Source organism: Podarcis filfolensis (assembly GCF_964270895.1).
Source record: "Podarcis filfolensis genome assembly, chromosome: 1".
NCBI lineage: Eukaryota > Metazoa > Chordata > Lepidosauria > Squamata > Lacertidae > Podarcis > Podarcis filfolensis.
In genome coordinates, this window is record NC_139604.1 from 31,567,996 (window position 1) to 31,590,468 (window position 22,473).

Consider the following 22,473-nt stretch of genomic DNA (forward strand, 5'->3'; position numbering starts at 1 on the left):
TGAAATTAACACAGTGTTAGGAATGCAGTAATAAATTATAAACCATCATTCTAAAGTTAAGTACATTTAAAGTTCTTTCAGTTTCAATTTAAGGCAGATTACAACCATAGTTTTCATCAGCTTTTTTTAAATTTTTTATTTAAAAAGCAGTATTCCTTCTCTCTGGCATGCTGAATAATTTAAAACAATTTATGTAATAAAAATTTTCACTGCACGAACGTGATTCATTTATGTAAATGTGTTTACTCTTTATACTAGAACCTTTCGTTACTACAATTATGCTTTTAAAGAATCCAATTTCAAAATCAGTTTCGCTCAGATGACAATATGTATCAAACTACATACATAACATACACAGAAGAAAATAATCACATTAAATGTTTAGATCTATTTACATGTCAAAGTAAAATTAGAAAGAAAACCGCTTAATTTATTTTGACTTTATTTACAGACTGGCAGTCAGTGCAAGAAAATATTTTGGTGCCGCACTTTCTCATGCATAAATCCATACAAATGTGCTCCCCTTTTATATACATTCAATACCAAACTTTCCACAAGGAAGGCACTAATAAGAACAGAATGAAAGGCAATGTGGAGAGTTTCTGCTCACTTCTGTTAACTGCATTAAGATTAGGAGGCAAATCTCCAATATAAAACTTAACTGTGCCTCATATAAATGCCTTGGTAACATTTACTGGGAGAATTCTTTGGCACAGCATTTCAGCACTTTCAGTCTAAATTATCACTTCCACCCAGGGCATTTCTGGAATTGTCAAGGCAACTAACGAGAAAGAATGGTCACAGCCTCTCCAGCAGATCAATAATACCCATAGATATGAATCTTCATCACTCCCTACTCAAATATTTTTGATGGACTTAACCAATATCTGAGAGATCTAATGATCTCATGAGAAGATGCATTTCTGAATAAGAATGCTATTACAATTGCAATACTAGCTGCTAACTGAAATGTGGCACCTGTAGCTTAATTACATGCACCCAAAACGAACGAACAAAAAAAACTCTCATTAACTGAGGCCTTTTGTCTTTCAAACATAGCCATTGGTGCTGAACAAATTACCCTGTATAGTTACGGATCAAATTCAGGAAGATGTGTGGTGTCTGAAGGAGCAGCCAAAGGATTTCAGGTATGCAAGGAATGGGCCAAAGCTATGCTAAACTGTTACATTTCCAGCAGAGATGTCCCTCTGATGGCTTATCACCCTCTCCTTCCTCTCAGATTTCCTGTTTTCTTGCTCTTCATTTATAAATAAATTGGGAAGTTGCATATGCACAAATATGAGAGTGGGGGAGAATGTGAGAAAGAAGGACCACTGCCATATCTGAAGTGGTGTCATCTTGTTTACACAAGAGAAGATGTATCTTAAAATTTGATGCACGGTGATATGTTTCCAGCATAAACTGGGGGTGGGTGGGAGAAAGGTGCACATCTCCTACTACCACTATGACTAGCAAGTCCACAGGTATCCCTAAGGAAAGGCAACCAGATATCAGAAATTGATTGCCATGTGTCATAACAGTATTTTTCACTCATTATGTGCATGGAGTATGACTGCCACATAAGGAGGCAGTGATGCATCAAAAGGTCTGAGACTCTGTGCAACTCAACAGGCATGGATTGGCATGGTTTGTATTAGAAGGTGTGCAAGCATTTATTCGCTGGTATATTTACTAACCGATTCAGCAGACAAGAGTGCCAGCCAACCCAAGCTATGCCCAGCTAAAGTGAAAATAATCAGTTTATTACCTATATAGTAGGCAAGCATGGGACTGCTAGTTTTGATTTTGTACTGTGGGAATATTCAAGGTTTTTTTTCCTTTTAACTGTGTAATTCTGCTCTAAGCCCATCAACACCTACACTCCAGATGGGTCTTGTTAACTGAGTAAAGCATGACCTTCTATCATTGCACAGTGTGACAGAATTTCTAGCAGTTGCATCACAAAAAGTGTTCCTATAAGATTTATTTCTGAAAGGTTGCCATGTTAAATACAGGGGCAAAGGGAAGATGGACCAGGTCATTTCATTTGCTGACTCATTTGCTATATAGAACAGTCATTTTCAAATCCAGGAACACAGTTCACCCCCAATTACAACATGAGATCCTCTTTATTTAAAATAATAATAATGTGTTCATTGTTTTTCACGTTGTCTCCTTTAACCTCACCTTCATTCTTCTCTGAAAAAAGACCCTTTTAAAAAGGGGATGGGGAACTTATCATTGGCCATGTTGGACTGTGACCAATGTAGCTGGATTCTACCAACATGGGGGGGGCCACACACTACACGCTTTCCAACTCCGCTTCAGAACTAGTGGAATGGTACAATCTTAGGTCATGCCACAACCCCTTGTAGGTCCTGACCCATAAACTGAGAACCAAAGCTGTAATGTTTGCTTAGGCAGCCCATCAGATGCTTGTCCCTGACGATAAAAACAAGCCTATTTTGAAGGCTAACAGCTGCCCCTTTCTTCCTCTTCCGCCCCATAAAACTCACAGATTGGAAAAAACAGCTTATGTAATTCATATAAAAATGTAATAAATGCAACAGTCACTTAATGAATACTGTATAAAACAAATGGGATGTGTATGCTAAAATACATTTAGATGGATTATAGTACAATGGCAGGCTTCGGGGCTGGAATGACAGTGGGGAAGGCATATATAATAAAGAACACCTCATTAACCTTTAGAAAATGAACAAAATTTCTTAGCCAAACATATCCCATTTAATACTAAAGACACAACCAATTAATTCTGAAAATCGGCAAAAATATTTTAATAGACATATTAAAAAGAGAATTTCCAAAGGATGTATACACACTGCTTTTTGAAATTACCTTAATACTCACTTACATGGTGTCTAGATTGCTGAATTGATAGGGAAAGTAATTTTTATTGTTATTACACAATGGAGTATGAATGAATATCACTTCATCTATTTGCAAAGTTCAAGGGTAAGTGCTGTCTAAAATGGCACAATTCACAACCAAGAGAAAGGCACTGCAGCCTGCGGGGGAGGGCAAAGGTTTGCAGAAATAGAAATAAAAAAATGGCCCCAAAAATCCCTAAGGGGGGGAAATCCCGAAACAGCCCAGAGAGGGTTGAGCATGTTCAGTAGCCACGGAACAATGACTCAGTCAGAAAAGAAATACAGTGGTACCTTGGGTTACAAACACCTTGGGTTACAAACACTTCAGGTTACAGACTCCGCTAACCCGGAAGTAGTACCTCGGGTTAAGAACTTTACCTCAGGATGAGAACAGAAATCATGTGGCGGCAGCGGGAGGCCCCATTTGCGAAAGGGTGCCTCAGGTTAAGAACGGACCTACGGAACGAATTAAGTTCATAACCAGAGGTACCACTGTATGGAAAGGAGGGGCTGGAATCGTTTGGATGGTTCAATGTGTCTGGTGAAAAGGAAGGTATGCTTGGGCATCAAACCACAATGCCTCTCACCAGTGACTGGATAAGCACTGCCACAAGCAGTTCACGCCATGGTGAACCTCAACAATGGTCAACCCCGGCTGTCAAACTACAGTCATCAACCAGCAGGTGTGCTGGTTGTTGATCATGTGGAGTCATGGCCAATGCCTGTGCCAAACCTTTTGCACTGTGATCAATAAAATTGTGGCCTAATTTAATCCAACACCAGTTTGTGTATGTTGTCATTTCTGTCTGCTCCTGTGCCCTTCCAACTCACTTGAGGCTGTCATGTAGATCTTTCAGAACTGATGTTATGATTCCTTCCAACTATACCACTTAATGTCCTGCTGCCACATTTTGCACTAATTGAAGCTTTCAGGTTGTCTTCAAGGGTAGCCCCACAGCGATCCCTTTGGGAAGTTACTAGAGTGCGGATAACTGTGGCAACACTACCTCTGTCCAGAAATGGTTGTAGCTGCTGAAGCTGGTTGAAAGGCACTCCATGCCACTGAGTTCCCCTAAGCATTCAGTGACAATGCTGAATCCAGTACAACTCCAAGCTACAAGTTTTGGCTATCAGCCCCTGACTGGGCTGCTGTACAGAAAGTGTTGCCCTTTAAGATCCCTTAAGGGGATTCCCCATTGGGCTGGTACAGGATGCTCCTCCTTACTAAGGAGTCTGTTTGCTCCCAAGTCCATTCAAGTTTCTGGTAGCTTACCTTTGAAGCCTTAAATGACTTGGCACCCAAATACTTGAAGGAGCACCTCGCCCTATACTACCTTTCTGTGTCTCTGGGTGAAGTTTGTTATGCATCAATGAAGGATACAACCTCCTCTGTGGTGGCACAACCTTCTCTGTAATGGTACAACTGGTGCAAAGCATTATATTCATTTTGGTGCTATGTCAAAATTTACTTATTCACCCAGGCATTTTAACATTTGAGATTTTTTCATTTGTTCTGCTTTGTTTATCTAGGTTATTATTATTATTTTATAATGATGATATTTTAGCTTTAATTGCATTATATTTTTAAATTTTATTTTAGTATATGCACACTGCTCTGGAATCTTTGTAGATGAAGGCTGGGCTAGAAGCATTTCAAATCAATAAATCTATGCAACCCTGGTCCATGATGCATAGCTCAATATAGAGGCCCTGTGGTGTGGGGAAGTTCTTCATGCAGATTTATAGAAGCATAGGACCTAGATATTGTGATATGCATTAGACTGTCTAAAAAGCCTTCATGATTTGGCCTTTTCACCCCATGTCTTTAGGCGCCAGGCAAAAACATTTGTCCATAACCAGGCCTTTGGCTGATTAAACTGTCTATGGCCTTTTAAATCTGTTTTAGGGGCATAAGGGTTATTAGTTTTTTATTGTATTGTAGACTGTGTTTTCATTTTGTATTTTTGTGTTGTGAACCACTCTGTCATGTTGAGATGAAGGGTGGTATACAAATTTAATAAATAACAGTAACAAACAAACAAACAAACAACAACAATTCCCCAATAACATAACACATTAATAAAATGCTTTTCAACAGGATGAAGATATTCAGATGATGGGTATATTCACTGGATCAAACCCCACTACATTAAGGTATAAATTCAGGTATGTCAAGCATTCAGCTAATATGCTGAATGTCTCGCTAGAACTGCTTCAACCAATACACACAGAGATAGCTGAGGTATTCAGTTTTTGGAACTTTCCAAATACAGTACTCAATTTATTGAGTTTAGCACTTCACTGGCCTACTGCAGGAATTCTTTACTTCCAATATAAATCAAAATAATGTTCTGTTTTTATTGGTGTGGAACAAGAAATGATCGGCTACAAATAACAAAATAAACTACCCCACTAGTTTTGGAAGCTATTCAGTCTGAATTCTTCATAATGCCACAGTATTAGGTTTGTTGCAGCCAGCTTGAATGCTTCAGTTTAATAGGAACACTGGGTAAATTACCTAAAGCATAAATGCTCTACAGGAGATTTAGATATACATTTTTAATTCCAGCTGGTGGGGACCATTACAATTTAGATTTTTACATCCCAGAGGAAATTGACTTGTGGCATAAAATGTTTGTGAACAGAATGGCAATGAGTAGAAGTAATTAAAAATGGCTGCTTCAAGAGCTCTGCTTCAGTGAACTGCTCCAAATAAACTGCACTTCTAGAGATGTACTTCTCCAGTATTCACTGGCTGGAACTGGCCGGCTGTTTACTGTACTCTTCCTCTTTTAAAGCAAGCATAATAATAATAATAATAAAACCTATAAGCTTTCATACAAGACTTTATATTTCAATCTGTGACCAGCACACTTGGCTTAAGAGACAACCCTTTCTGATATTAGCTAAGAACATTTATTGTGTCTTTGTGTAAATGAGCATATAGGCCATTACATTTCATTTCAATCCAACCATCGATGAAACATGGAGAAGTTTCAGAGATGGAAGGCTTGAAAGCTGGCTCCAAAACCAATCTAACTTCTCCTTTACAAATATGGGGTTGCTGGGAGACTTGAATTCAGGGAAAGGATAGCATGCACTGAGGACAGGGCGACATTAAATCACAAGATACAGAAAAGGGAAGTGAAATGACTTCATTGGGCTCGATGGAATTCAATAAAGCATGGCATCGTCCAAGAAAGGTCACGAGGGGCTTCTCTGAGGAACGCTTAGAGGTGGAAGAGAATAGTGGGGGACACACACACATAATAAACTACTTCACTAAGACCTAAACCGCCTAGGGTTTTTCCAGACCTCACTATTTGTGAGTGAGCGGTCCTTTGTTGATGCATGCAACAGACCATAGACAGCTGTAAAGGGGAATTAGAGACATTTTGTGGGACTAAAGGACTAAAAATTGAACATCCACATACAGAACAACACTGGATATTAGTTTCAAGGAAAGGGTAACTGGGTGATAAGAAGAGCAATCATCATGCTCAAACCTGGCTGTAACAGGGTGTTTGGAAGTGAGCCTACTATTTATCAGCCCCAGAGGCTGCAGCACAGGTAGCATTCAGGCTTTAAGCAAAAGTCTAGCCTTTAGTCAAAAGTTTGCTATGTTCAGACTCTCCCACTCCTAGTATGTGTATATGCAACATAAGCACTGATGAACAAGAACAGTCCCTGGCGGCCTGCTTTGTATCTGTTTGTACATATTTTGTATGCCTGATGCATACAGCAGCAAATAGCTATGGTCACTATCTTCAAGAGTTAAAGTACAGTAACTTTCAGGAGCTGATGTTCAAATACAGCTGCTGAAATATTATTAATTTATATAAGATTCATATACGATTCACATTGATAAAATATGAAGCAACTCAGGAAAAGCAATAGTCCACAGAAATTTGCTTGGCTTAGTATCCAGGACTTGCTGCACATCCCTTTCCCTCTGGCACATGTAAAAGGCGCAAGAGGGTCTCTAGTTTCTGCTGAGGTTCAAAGAAGGCAAAATGCCTACTGTTTCTTGACTCCTCCATACCACAGCAGAGTGAAAGCCAGGGGAAGGGGATGCGAGCTGTGAAGTGTCCTAGCAAGAAGAGCCTCAGAGGACCTGGCCTTTTGTATGCAGATGCCTGGACACCTGCTTAGTTGCCAAATTCAATATTTGAGAGATGCACGGGGGGGGGGGGCAGTGCATCAGAAACTGAGCAAAGGTATAACCAAAGCTCTTATGACTATATCCAGGCTTCCTCAAACTCAGCCCCCCAGATGTTTTGAGACTACAGTTCCCATTATCCCTGGCCATTGGTGCTGCTAGCTAGGGATCATGGGAGTTGTAGGCCAAAACCATCTGGAGGGCTGAGTTTGAGGAAGCCTGACTTTATCTATTTTAGAAATGCATTACAAATAAAAACATGTTTAGTGACTGAAAGAGGGCTACAATAGGAGTTTAAAAACTAGTGCTGCAATCTCACACTCCCTAATTATTTAGACCTGTGGCTGATGAGGTGCAAAGGGTGCCTTTGGACACTGCTATTGCTTCCTTGCCAACACTTGCTGAATTCACTGGGCGAGAATTAGAGGCTCGAGTGACTGTAATGGAAGAATGAGTCAAATGTCTGAGCCATAAGTTGAGACATTTCAGAAGTGATGTTTAATGCTAGCTGGCAAAGAAGAATACGGATTCTCTGGTTCTTCACTGCAACCTGTTGTGTTACCTAATTACCTTTATACACAGCCGATCTCAAATGTTGTTTCTACCACTGTATGATACTATTTAGAGCAGCCTTCCTCAATCAGTGGTTCTTCAGATGTTGCTACAACCTCCATCAGCTGCACCCATCTTGGTCAGGGATGATGGGAGTTGCCGGTCAAACCATCTGGAGGTCACCAGGTTGGGGAAGGCTGCTGTACAGCATCTACTCACACCCAGAAAACTAACTGTCATTTGAACATATTTAAAAGGCAATGTAGCAAAGAATGAGTTCCCTGCTAGTTGTGCATCAAATCTGCTTTTGATTTCAAGCATACCACTGAATGTCTTAAACATAGGTTCCATGGGAGTAATTAAAATGTTTCTGTGTTTTGGATGAAGGGTGGTACACAATTTTAATTTTTTAAAAAATTATATACATCATTGAGAGCGAGGCCTACCAAACAGAATAGGTGTTGTGAATATCCAATCAGTTAAGCAGTTTGCCAAGAGCGTGTAGCACAATTTGTAGGAAATAAGTGCAACAGAACGCTCCCGCACTTGTGATTTCCAGCATACTACCTCGGACACTGGAGGAATAACATAGCCTTATCCTCCATCTGTCCAATCCTCTTTTAAAGTTATACATCTTGGTCACCATTCACTACACCAGTGTGAAGTAGTACCTCCTACAGGCTAGTTTATGAGACGTACCGTTTGATTGCATTGTGATGCTGTGTTTAGCTTCAAATTGTAACTAAGGAGGCATTTGCTCCAGCAGATTCCAGCTTCCGGAGACATCTGGCCCAGAAGGCCCCCGGATAAGCTTCTAACCAAGACAGGCTGTTTCTTTTTGTATTTAACCGCTCTAAGTGTTTAGGACTGATTTGGTGGGGATGAGAACATTTAATGAACTGTCCAATCCACAGTATGCATTTGAAATTGTAAAAGAACCCTTCGTGTTATTTATTTATTCATCTTCCTCCAAATATAAATCTCAAACTATGTGGTAGCGAGTCCCCCCCCCAATCCAAAAGATGCGCCAGAGCTAGAAAAATATATTAAGATGTATACAGCCTAGCAAGCACTCATCCTGGAGGAAATGTTGACCAACAAGATTTAGAGCCAAATTGCTGCTGACAAATTTCCAAGATACATCTCACTTAACGGTTTCCCTCCAGTCCGTTCCTTCCATTACTTACTGTATTAAAGGAAAATATTCACAAATCGACATGTGATTTTTCAAACGCTCTTACAGATTAATGCCGTCAAATGGTGTAGAAGACATGAAATATGCTAACAAGGAGACAAAAATTAATGGACAGTGACCCAGTTCAGGTGATTATTTAGGCTTAATAAGTCTAGATATAAACAAGTGTTTTGCCCATTCCAACAGACCATTCATGTAAATTGCAATTAAACCAGGAAGCCTTTTGTCTGAACCAGGAAACTATAATTATCTGCTCTGGAGCAAGCTAGGATATGAAGCCATTAATTGAAGTTGGTTTAATATTAAATCAAATTTAGAACATGATTTGACATCCTGGCTTATTCTGGAGCTGGTAACCATAGTTTCCCAGTTTGTATGAAGCAGGAAACTGCAACCAATTAGAAACATATTGTTATAACTGCAGCTCACAGAAAAGGAGGGATGAAGGGACTGCATGTGTAGGCAAAAGTCTCATTCATTTCTCTGCTTATTAAGCACCAAAGTGATTATCCAAATGTCACCATTATCTCCACTAATTTCACATGCAATACAACTGAACAAAATATGGTGTTGTATATGCATATTTATCATCTGTCCTGTTTGTGTGGACATCATTCTAAGATGCTTTTCAATCTCTTGCACACTTAGTAACTCCATTGATTGAAAACTCAAAGAGATCACATGCGTAGTGAAAGGAATATGTAGTGGGCAGGGACTTGTGCACATTGGGCTATTTTCATTCTATGCCAGCCACTCAGTTATCAAACCTAAACCTGAACATTTCAGCCCTTCATTTCTTCTTTAAACTCCTCTACATTGTGCCACTCTTTCCAGTGATTATGGAAATCTTGCCACTCATTAGTAGCTAGGTGCTTGGCTAGAAAAATAGCTGCTTCTGAATTTTTGACAGGTTACATAAAATACATGCATGAAAAATTGATTTAATTTTCCTGCTAATGATTTTTCCTAAGCCTCTATTACCTTAATTATCTGGACAGCCACCTATTAAAGAAGAATAATCAGTATCACTTGTTTGTTGCAAATGTTGATAGGTATAAAGTGTAATATTGCATTATAGCTAAAATGCTAGCGTTATCAAGCTAATCCCAGATAGGAATAACAGGAATACATGGAAAGCACCAAGAAAGCAATAAATACGTTCTAACTCATGAGAACCCACGTTGTTTTTGTTTGTTCCATCTATTTTAGCTTCAGTGTAGTGTTGTGTTCTGACTATTTGAGGTCCAATTTTGCTGTGCCTCCCCTGTCCCTCCCTCCAGTTTATATAGGACAACCTCCACAAAACTTTGTTGTGGACTTGTCTCTCTGACTTGATTAGCAGTAATCTTGTGATGGTGTGAAGCTAGTATGAACTAGTGTAAACTCCACACTTTAGTTGTGAAGCATGTTTTGGCCGACTGAAGGTAGAGGTGCATGTGGATAGCTTGGTTGGTGCTGATAAAGCCAAGGTTGCAGGTTCGATCCTGGTATGGGACAGCTGCATTGCAAGCGGGGTGGACTAGATGATCCACAGGGTTCTTTCCAACTCTATGATTCTATGACCTCCAGGAGGAAATTACCATCCAGCACTTCCGAGCATGGTTCTATAATTGATTATTTATTTATTTTTATTTTGCCTACGTATTTCTATCTGGTCTTCTCAAATAAGTTGTTCAAGGTGGCTCACATTAAAAAACAAAAAGCCAACACACCAGTTTTAAGGATCTTAACACAACAGAATAAAACAAGTAGTGAAGGCAAAATATGACACCTGAAAGATAACACCAATGCCGGCAGGACCTCTCTGAAGCAGAAGTAGCTATACCAAAGAAGGAACACTAGCACATCCACTAAAAAAGCCTTCTCTTTGTCTAAGCTACCCAATATTGACCTTCCATGCATTGGAATTTATTATTTCCAAGGATGAAAAGGAACCTGCACATCTTCAAAATACTGTATCAACCATTCATTAAGCAATCCAGAACTGCTTTTGAGAACTAGCTCTATTTTTTCACACATTTGCCACACATTTTGTAACAACAACAACAACAACAACAACAACAATAATAAAATAAAAAATAATTATAATACTTCTTCTTATTATTATTATTATATTTGTACCGCGCCAATCTGGCTGTGTTTCCCAAACCACTCTTAAATTGGCTTTTTGCTTATTGTTTAAATTGTGGATATAACAGAACAGAACACTTTAAGGCATTGCCCCTTCTCCATGTACGTGGAGTCTAAGAGGCATCTGTACAGCTTCTGTTCTCCAGGAGAATAACAACTGACACATTTTAATTCCAGGCCAAACCAAACTTGAACTGCCTTCTAGATGAAAAAAAGAGGTCGATCCAGCCCAATCTTTTTTCAAATTTTGTCAGCCATATGATCCATAAGTTCACAAGATCTCTTGCAAAGATCATTTGCAAAGGCGAGATCACGTGCAAATGCTTAAGATCACTTGCAAAGGCAAAATCATGCAAAAACAAAACAACTTCCGGAACTGGAACTGCCCCTGCCATCCTAGATCTTGCAAAAACTCATGTGACATCACAGAGCCCAGCAAGCAAGATGGAGGGCCTAAAAGCTATTTTTGTGCTGGGAAAACTCTAGGTGGAAAGATATTTTAAGCCCTTGCCCTGCTTACCAGGTTCTGGGAGGTTCCTGTGAGATCTCCGATGGTCCTGTGAGATTTCATGAGAACCTCCAGAGCCTAGCAAGCAAGGCTCTCCTGCCTCTTTCTTCCTTTTCGTTTATTTTTCAGCAGTCCACATAAAGCTATGATCACATAAATGAAATCCGCGTAAGTGATAGCCCCAGTGTATCTGAGAAGGGACAGGGAGTCATTGAGGCAGGAGTGTTCTACTTCATAAGCCTCTTGCTCATGCTGGGATACTGCCTGCAGTTTGGGGGTCCTTACTCCAAAGGAGATGGGAGGAGAAAAGCAGAGGAAAGCAGTAAGGAATTTGCAAATAGCAATAGTTGTTAGTGGGGCAGGGTGCTTACCAGGAGGGAAAGGTGTGAGATGACAGAAAGGTTGCTGTGGTGTAAACACAGCGCCAGTACCATAGTCCTTTTCACCAAGGGACACCCAGAAAAGTGTCAAAAGGTATTTTACTAATGTATCTGATCCTATAAATCAGAAATCTAGGGAAGGAGAAGAATGGTAAAATTCTCACATGTAAAAGGATTCTGATGATCAGCTTACTAAACGGGAACCTGCACACAGCGGAAAGTTACTTCTCCATAAATGGTTAACTGCAGCCACCCAGGCATACATTCATTGTTTGTTGGGTTGACCATCTGGAGGGTAATCAAGCAACCAAAAGTCCTACAGTATAAAATCCTGTTTGTTTTTTTTCTGGGGGGAAGGATCGCATACCCCTAAACATTTTGTGAATCTAAGTTTGGCCTCATTGAGGGGCAGTATTTCAATATGAATAGGAAAATGAGAGTACCCCTAAACATTTTTTAAGGGAAAAAAAAGCACTGATAAAATCCAAGAATCTCAAGTAGCCATTTGCAAAAATAACTGTAACATCAATCAGTGACAAATACGATGTTCACACATTAAAAGAGAATCTGAGATTGCACAAAGTGCGATGAAATAAATGTTTGTTACAAGTAGATAAATGACAGTTTGGAAATTAAAGACTCCAGGATGTGTACCTTGTGCTTGCAATGCTCGGTGATTCTGCTCCAAGCCTGCATCTTTCTAACTGACTGGCAACAATCTGCCTTTCCACCTCAAGCTCTCTGGTGAGCCTTTGAAACTGGAGCTCCTGTAATAATAATAAAAAAAGAATTTTAAAATTATATATATATAAGTGCTGCAGGTAGGATAAAAGAAATATATTGGTCCACACATCTCAAAGCAAATAAAGGAATTAAAGTGAACTAAAAATAAGAAACAAAACCCCTTTTCCTATTAGTAAGTCATCTGAAAAATCAGTACATATCCATGAGCAAGGACTTGCTTACCACCCCTTAAAGGCTCCTCAAAAGTTAGCTTGAGGGTGCTTAGTTACCGGAAAATATGGCCTAGTAGGATCAATGTCACTTTAGCATACAGCTGAATGTGCCAAGGTACACAATCAAGTTTTTATGGCTTGAAAGCAGTTTATGATTCACCACCATCATCACTGGAGTGAGGTGTTTTACAAGGGAAGAAATATGGCAGCCTCTGTGCAAAAGGTTCACAGGCCAAGTTGGCAAACAGTTCCTTAAATAAGGGTCATACTTTGAAATAATAAGCAAGGGCTGAATAGCCTTCACTTGTTCACCTCTGTGCAGGCCAAGTCATAGGCTGCTGAACGGTGTCAACCGTAGAGGTTTTGGAAAAAGCATTCTCCTTATACGTACATCAGCTGCTCATTCCTGTTTCCCAAGATGAGAAGACTTCCATCATCCATCCATCTCAGGAATCAGTGTTTGCAAATGCAGTTACCATATGCCACTCAACTACCTCTTTTTCTCTCCCCCTCTCTCTCTTGTGGAGCTCAATAAATGAATTAGGATGTTTTGGGGTTTTCTTTACCCTAGATGCTATCAAGAACATACCTCAATGCAACCGAAAATTGTGCGACTATACATTTTTGTCCCATAAAATTACACCACCAGTTCCTACTGCTACAAATCTATTTTGAGGTAATATTAGAAAAAGACATTGCAATTTTTTAAAAAACAACTCTTCATATAATACTGAACTCCATTCGCAAGTGTTTTGTCGCTTTGGGTGTTTGCTCTTTAAATTTTATAGGAGTAGTGTGGAAACAAAGGCCATAATCAAAAGCAGAAGATTCCCAAAAATTTGCAGGCCAGTTACTTAATTATTAGAGAACTTGCACATGGGCAAGCAGGTTTTGAGTCCATTCTTCTATAGCTCCTGCCCTGCCGTCATGTGTTTCGCTTTGAGTTCCATCAGATGTTTCCCTGGCCAACATGGCTAATGGAACTTCCTTCCCTGGATCACATTCAGTACTGAACCCTTTCTACAAATCAGCTTTTAATTACAACTTCGAACAAATTCTGGAGCAGGAGTGCTAACCTGCAGTCATCTAGATGATGTTGGGCTCCAGTTCCCATCAGCTCTAGCCAGCTTGGCCAAAGGTCAGGGATTAAGGAAGTTGTATGTATTCCAGCAACATCTAAGGCCCACAGGTTTCCCAGGCTAGTTGTAGAGGTAGCTCTTCTGTCACACGTGGACTGTAATACTATCCTCAGAAGTGTGGCAGAAGTGCTCACCTTACCTCCCATCCTTTCACTGTTGCTGCTTACCGGGAGGTAGAAGGGGAGGTCATCACAATGTTTTTGCAGTGGTAAGCAGCAGTGACGCAACTGACTGGAGGTCAGGTGAGTGCTGTTGCCCCAGCTTGCCTTCTGCTATCGATTACCATGTATTTAAAAAGCCTATACCTAAGTTTTCCTAATAGAGGTATGTGTCTTGTTTGGACTGGCCAACTTGGATGCATGTTGCCAACAGTCTATGCCAGCTGAGAATCAACATTTGAAAGCGAAGTCCATCTGGCAATTCAATATCTGTGCCAAGTCAGTATTGGTTAGAATGTCCTTTCGTCTGCCTTTTTAGTCCAGTCACGTTTCTGTTCTGATTTCTAGGATAAATCTGCTTATTAGTTCACTTGCTCCTCGGTTGTTTATTAAGCTTAAACCACATCATTTTATTTCAAAAGTTGAGGAGAGGTGTAAGAAGGAGGCTGTAAAAGCCACCCAAGTTTAGAAAAGTCAATATGACAGTCAATTTTACTCTTCACAGCTGGTTAATTCCCAACAGCCTTCACAGACCTGGGCAACCTAAAGGTGTGGTGATTATTATGAGAATGAGATCTGTTTGGCCTTGTGTTAGAGCAAAGTGTGTTGAACCAAAAGAGTTCATGCAGCTACATATGTTATTTGCTTGACACAAACAGAACAGACAATTATTCTTTGATCCAATGGTAAAATACTCCCCACCCCCTTTTCTTCCACAAGAAATAGCCCCCAAGGCTAGAAAATTTCAAGAGATCTAATTGCCCAAACACCTAGACATTTTTTGTTGGCTTCTAGGAATATTTTGGTTTCTAAACATTTCTCCCAGGCATCTAAATGAAACCAGATGAAATATCTCCATCTCCTATCTTTTTAGAAAATTGACAGATTCACATAAGTAAAGTTCAGTGTTATTAACATATGACAGTAAAGTTATCTGGCTGCAAACTTCCATCAGAAGGAAAATGAATGTTAATGGTTCCAATTAATCCTCTAATAAGCTTCGTACACGCACAATAAAATGGTGTTGAGTATATCATTTGTGTTGAAGGGTTTAAATCTTTTTACTGGTATTTATAGACAAGGTCAGACTTCAGAACAAACAAACATCCATTATACATCATGTAACAGCCATCCATAAAATAAATTTAATGGATGTTAGAATGTCAGCCATTAAAATGATGATTACTTGAAGACTGTGCATAAGCCCCTGGTCTCTAAAATACAGTAGCCATGTATTCAAGTTGTTGAGCTTTTTTTGGCCAAACCTGCTGAGCATTTTATTTTGCGAAATCACAAAAAGAAGTTTTAGAGCTCCCTCCCCCCAAAATTGCCAAAATAATCACTTCTGATATGGGTTGCCATATGTCCAGATTTTTCCAGACATTGAAGAATGGGCAAGTTTCATTGATTTAAAGAACTATTGTAAACAATTAAACGCATTAGCAGGATTAATATAAAACCAAGCAGTTAAAAGGTGATTTTTTTTGGGGGGGGGGGAGTAGATAGAATTATAATAAAAAAAAAGATGTCAAGGGGGGAGGTGCAGTTTAATTAAACGGTTTCTCTATGTAACCAGAGAAGGAGTAGAGGGAAGTCGAAATGAAGGATACAAATCTAAAGGAAGATTAAAGGTAAAGGTAAAGATTATTATTGTTAAATTTAAAACTGAAAAATAAATAAATAAATAAATAATACATACTTAAGGGGTATCTGCACAACTTTCTAGCATCTACATTTAAAATGTAGGAAGCCAATGTTTCGTTTCCCCTATATATTGCTTAGCTTGGTCTTTCAGGAGCTGTGAATTCGAAACAAGATTGCTAAATCTACAGCACACTTAATTTACCTTTACTTACAGAACTAATATTTGCACCAGCTGGAAGGACAGCAGTGTTTATCACTTCATGAAGCCTGAAAGCCAGTATTTGTTTCAGTGTTCATGGCAATGCTTTCCTCACTGCTGTACCACTGATATTCTAATGTGTCTATGGCACACTGTACACCAGATAGGCATGCACAAGCTCACATCTATCACTATGGCAGAAAATTTGATTATAAGAATGTGCACAACACGGAGAGAACAGATTGGCCTCTATTAGCCTGTGCAAATCAAAAGTGATTCTATCAGCTTCTGCCTCAATTCCTCATCCTTAAAAAAAGTTGTCACTGGGTTGCATGTAAGTAATCAGTAGCAGTTGCAGTACTAGTAAAACGTTTTTAAAACTCTGCGAAGAGATGCTGCTTGAATTCAAGATCTCTGTTCAAAAATGTGGCTCGTGTACTAAGGAAAGTTGCATATTAATGGAGGAGAAAGTGATCAAGCAACTTACCTATAAGACAACAGGATAAGAACATAACTCAAATCTCATGAATTTGAAAGCAGCAGTAAAGACATCCCACACTAAAACATCCCTAACTAATCAGAACCCTAGGAATAATCAGGATAACAAGCAAATTAGAGTTAAATGGGTTTTAAAAGCCTTTTCACTAATGTACACTTACAATAATTATCCTCAGACAAACGTTGCTTGCTACAGTATGTTGGCATAAATATTTACAGGTCAAGCTTATATCATTCAAGAGTGTGATGCACCTCTTTCTGCAAGTAACCAGTATGGCTGTTGTTCAGATGATCTCAAGTTTATTAAGTCTGGATATACATCAGTCTTTTGACCACACAACCCCCCCCCCCTTTCGTGTGTTGGTGCACAATGTTCAAAATACCACATCTCACTTCTCCCACGTCACGCAGGATGTTGTTGCATGCAAACCTGGGCTCATGGTTTGTTTTTCTCCATACAAGCCACAAGCAGAAACCAAAAAACAAGTCAAAAGCCCAGGTTTGTACATAATGACAAACCAGAATCTCCCTAGTCTGGTTCCCCCCAGATGCAGCAGGAACAGGGAAGGAGTGAAGTGCAAACTTTTGAGAAGTCCGCACCAGCATGCTGCTCATTCACACTAAATCACAGGTTGTTTTAAGTATGGTTTAATATGCCAGATTAAATGGGTCATTATTTATAAAGTCATCTCTTAAACCCATCACCTTGCACAGACAATATCCATGCAGTATAGCTTTCCTCAATATATAGTGGTACCTCAGGTTAAGTACTTAATTTGGTCCATTCTTAATCTGAAACTGTTCTTAACCTGAAGCACCACTTTAGCTAATGGGGTCTCCTGCTGCTGCCGCCGCGCCGCTGGAGCACGATTTCTGTTCTTATCCTGAAGCACTATTTCTGGCTTAGTGGAGTGTGTAACCTGAAGCATATGTAACTTGAAGCGTATGTAACCAGAGGTACCACTGTAAAGGTAAAAGGTAAAGGACCCTTGGACGGTTAAGTCCAGTAGAATCTGACTATGGGGTGCGGCGTTCATCTTGCTTTTCAGGATGAGGGAGCCGGAGTTTGTCCACAGACAGTTTTCTGGGTCATGTGGCCAGCATGATTAAACTGCTACTGGAGCAGCAGGACACTGTGACAGAAGCCAGAGTGCACGGAAACGCCATTTACCTTCCCACCGCAGCAGTACCTATTTATCGACTCGCACTGGCATGCTTTCGAACTGCTAGGTTGGCAGGAGCTGAGACACAGCAATGGGAGCTCACCTGTTGCTGCTCCTTGTGCATCCTAGTGAAAGATAATGGGCACCATCTCGGTCGGGGGGGGGGGGAGCGGGTGTCTCTCAGCACCCACAAAATTTCCACTGTGGGTGCCCAGCCAGGTGACCCAACGTGTCACATGTGTGACATCACATGGTGCAACATAAGCACCAGCTCCACATCCACGGCCACAGCGGGCTCCAATAGAGGCCCCGGCCCAGTCTCTGTTGCAGTGCCAGAGAGCAAATAGAGGCAAAGCAGTGGGTGGCGGCGGGCAAGTGGCGCATGCGTGACATCATCTCACATTGCGCGCACATGATGGCGCGAGTGACGTCAATCTGAAGCCCAAGTCCGCACCTCTGTGAAAGATGAACACTAGGAACTTGACCCTTAAATTTTTTACCTCAGAAACAACGCTGAACCAAACAAGAATGTAGTCAACTCCGCTCCCATTGTTGGAGAAATATACAAAATTGGCTTTTAAAAAAAATCCATCTAAGTGATGCAACAGATGCCTATAGGTTTCTATTCGCACCTGTGTCTCCATCCAGGCAAATAAGAGGTATCATCATGGTCCAAAGGCACATTCTACTCATGAAAAGTACTCAAGGAGGGCACAGAGCAGGATCAGCAAGAGTTGTGTCCTGTAGAGAGTCACAAGGGCCAGACACAGTGGACTGGAGGGTCACATTCAGACCCCAGGGTTGAGGTTCCCCACTCCTGTTATATGTAATGAAATGCAGAATTCACCAGTTATTTATTCACAAATCTACCCTAAGAAATTTACACCATTTGTACTAAAAGGATTGTGGTTACTCATTCATTCATTATCCCTACACATTAAAATCCCCAAACAACAAAATATCTGGTCTTTGTATGCTTTCTCAATATACAATAGTACTTGCTTAAAATCTTATTAACTTGGAGGTTTATTGATTTAAGGGAAATCAATAAATTCTTGAAGTATTTTCCCCTAACAGTTTATTTATGCCCATTATTTGTTAATTTTAAAGTATTTTGTCTACAGTATTTCTGAATATCTGCAGAAATGAGAACAGCCTCTCCCACAACTACACTGGGATACTTTAAAAGCTGAGAGAGACAGTATCCTAAAACCTCACAGATGGGCAGTATAAATATTTATAAGCCAAGTTTCTGGTAAGCAAAATAAGTCAAATGGTTTCACATAGGAAATAAATTCAGGATCGATAGCCTCTTCTTTTTTGCTCATCCTGCTATACTCCAAGAGGAAATAACCAAGTACTCAGATTGATCTAGGAAGCCTGCAATGTCTTAAAAAATACCCTTCCACTGTTCTTCTGACCTGTACAATTACACTTATAATCTGATCTTTGTTACAATTTTGAAGGGGGCTAATCTAATTCATATGATTCCAAATATCAATAGACTGAGTATTCATCTCTCTTACCAACAGAAGGAAACTTCAATAATAGTTTGGAATTATTTCCTTTTAACTGAGACTGACAAAGGGCAGGGGCAACTTTCTGCAGATTCCTCTAAGCAGGTTTGCCAGATCCTTTTATTAACATACCGTATTTTTCCGTGTATAACACCCCCCCCCAATGTATAACACGACCCCTATTTTGGGGGACTCAAATTTATGAAAATGGGGGAAGATGACCTCAGTGTATAAGACAACCCCCATTTTTTAACATTATTTTAGAGTAAAAAAAACCCCAAGTCTTATACACGGAAAAGTACAGTATTTTCTGAATATTTAATTTCCCAGGGACAGTCATCAGTTTTATTATGGGGGGAGGGAACCAAGGGCTCTCTAACAAAGTTTATTTGACTGATTCCTTATATAAATTAAAAACAGTTTGTACATCTTCGAGGGCACATTCGATGGGATTAGAATTGGTAGGATTACCAGAGTTTGCCAATTGTTCTTTTGTTCAAATTAATCACTGCTTGTTTTGACACCCTAACGAAGACAAACCATGGTTCATTATAACTATTGTTTGTTGAAATAGTTTTACAAAACTATGGTGTTCTTTGCACATCACACTAAGCCAAACTTTGGCTTAGTGCTAATATGAAGGCCCTAGGAGATGAGCTTGAAGCCATTTTCCTCCTTCCCAGTCCTTTTTTACTGCCGTGCTGCTATCATAATTAGTCTGGAGACAGCTTGACGATGAAGCCCTGGTTTCAGCGTTAGAAAATCTGATATATAAGCTAGGCACCAAATGGCTCCTTAAACCAAAGTTGCAGTTGCCAAACAGAATGTTTAGTTGCCATTTTGGGGCAAGATGGCCCTGAAGTCCTATTTTTCAAATGATGGACTGACTGAGATTGATTATCAGTTAAACATCTGGCTAGTTCAGATGACAACCTTGAGCTAGGTTAAGAATGTTGAGAACTTAAAGAAGAAAAGTCACTTTACCCAGGGATAGTTCACATATATATATATATATATATCGACCTATTCCTACCTCTTTTTCTTAAGGGTGACAGTTCAGGGAATGGAGGTGCCTTATGGAGCTGGTGTTTCGGCAAAGCTGATGGAATGAGCCCTGCTTCTCATCTCTCCTACTGAAACTGTGGAATGGCTACAAGTGCCATTTTGTTCAGAGCTGTTACCTGGATCAATATTTAAATAACTGAGTGTTCGATATACAACTTTTCTCCTAGCTGTAGTTGATAACATACAACGCCAATATACACCGTCACAACACTATGAAATTTCTGTCTCGAGGCACCAAAACAAAAAGGATCTCTTGCTTGGGAAACAGCCAGTACCAGAGTATTCTGTATCAGTGCTCCCTAGTCAAAAGAGTGCTTTCAACGGAACTAAGCAAAATAAGCAAAGCAACCCGTGACCCAGCTGTTGACACCCACCAAACATGGACCATGTTTACACATTATGGTGGCCATAATGCAAAAGGTTTTTTTTAATTATTCAAAATTCTATAGAACTTTATATCAAGCACTCCAATCAATATTGAGCTATTTTTCATTAATTATAGCAAGCATAACCAAAAGCAAATCAATACATTAATAGTAGAGTGTTAATATTAATACAGTGGTACCTCGGGTTAAATACTTAATTCGTTCCGGAGGTCCATTCTTAACCTGAAACCTTAACCTGAAGCACCACTTTAGCTAGGGGCCTCCTGTTGCTGCCGTGCCGCCGGAGCACAATTTCTGTTCTCATCCTGAAGCAAAGTTCTTAACCTGAAGCACTATTTCTGGGTTAGCGGAGTCTATGTAACCTGAAGCGTATGTAACCTGAGGTACCACTGTACACTGATATTGGTGCATGAGGTTAAGTTTGATTTACAATTATTTTTTACGAAGAGGTAGTAGTATAGGGTACATAATGGGAAATGATAATGGTCTGGTACCATTATTTTGAGATCACAGCCTGGAACCTTCTGCAGGCTCTCTCCTCCAGTCCTGAGTGCGAATCTGTCCTACAACGCCAACTGAAGTATTTAATAAGCAACCAGCCTTTTCCTATCAACAGTAGTCTAGTAAAGATACATCCAAAGTCATCAGAAAAAAACTGGATAGTCATTGTTCATGAAGCTACAGAGCTAGCAACTTAGTACGCTCATAATACCTTTCTACATACGCATCCCTACCCCCCACACAGAGAGAATGAGAATGAATCAGAGGAGGCTGGAATTCTTCTTCAGTGCCAAAAAAACCTTGAAAAAAGATGTATTGGGGTTTTTTTGTTGTTTTTGCATTCAGAATAAGCTGCTATAGTCAGAGCAAAGCTTTTCCTTTATGATAAACAGGAACACAATGCCCCAACAGGCATCGTTCATTTCAGCTTGCCAATTCAACAGCTCATTTGCTGATACCGTAGTATTTACATATGCATAGAAGCAGTCATCCCACAGATCTATAATTTCTTTCCCAGCAGCAATTCCTAGCTGTCTATTTCAAAAACAAAATTATAATCCTGAAAGTCATTATTGCAGCTGTGTCAACTTTCCTGCTCATAAGAGGTGCAAGTTTTTCATACAAAAATATACTAATTTAAATACAAAGCCAAAATAGTTAAACCGCCATCCACGTCCATTAGGAACGAGTAGTGGGCATGGGTGTGTTGTATAAATATTCTTCGCCATTGTCTTCATGCATCTTATAAAGTAAGACAACTGCTTCATGAAAATTCATGCCATAATGACATTCTCAGTCTTCATGATGCCACAGGACTTTTGTTTCTTCTTTCATTGGCTAAACTTGGCTTTTATCCTGGAACTATTTTGAAGTTATCCTGTTGCATGCCGGCTGACAGCCTTATTACATTCAAGGTAAACAAAGAAACCAAACCGAAAAATATATTGCTTTAAGCCCCTCTCCTATAAGCTCACTTTGATTAAGACAAGAGCTAGACTTATTGTGTGGCAAGAGAAAGGTGGATTTCATATATCTACCCTGAAGCAATTCCAAGTCTTATTTTAGAATTTTATTCTCAGGTTCAATTTGCATCTCTATTCTCCCTGCTCCACCATACTCATTTAAAAAACAAAAAACAACAACTGTGCTTAGAATTAAAAAAAAATATTGACATGAACACCTTTAAAGTTGGTTTAAATAGTTAAGGTGTGGCAGCCTTAATTATTTTGCAAATAGAAGTCCACTGTAAATAAGAATTATTAACTGCAGTAAAGGGAAGTTCAAGAGGCAAGCACAAACAACACTGAAGCCTCAGTTTGAGCTGAATAAAAAGTACATAATTATATTGGAAAACATTCAGCTCTGGGCTCTCTGCCATACAGGAAGAGTGTTTAATTACCAACACTGGCATAGCAATATCAATAGAAGACTG

The 22,473-nt window shown here is 39.7% G+C and overlaps 1 protein-coding gene and 1 long non-coding RNA gene across 15 annotated transcripts in view; one reads left to right on the forward strand and one right to left on the reverse strand.

Moving 5' to 3' along the window:
- The window catches only part of PKP4 (plakophilin 4), a 93,383-nt gene that overhangs the window by 40,403 nt on the left and 30,507 nt on the right, over positions 1-22,473 (reverse strand). For all 14 annotated transcript variants that reach the window (XM_083578624.1, XM_083578622.1, XM_083578632.1 and 11 more), the window contains exon 3: positions 12,470-12,582. In XM_083578624.1, the coding sequence (XP_083434750.1) occupies positions 12,470-12,582 (113 nt within the window). The remainder of the gene's footprint in view (positions 1-12,469; positions 12,583-22,473) is intronic.
- LOC310746167 lies at positions 5,742-20,309 on the forward strand. The gene is made up of 5 exons (XR_014540501.1): positions 5,742-8,442; positions 8,846-8,925; positions 13,343-13,447; positions 18,697-18,827; positions 20,137-20,309. It is a non-coding gene; the product is annotated as an uncharacterized lncRNA (long non-coding RNA).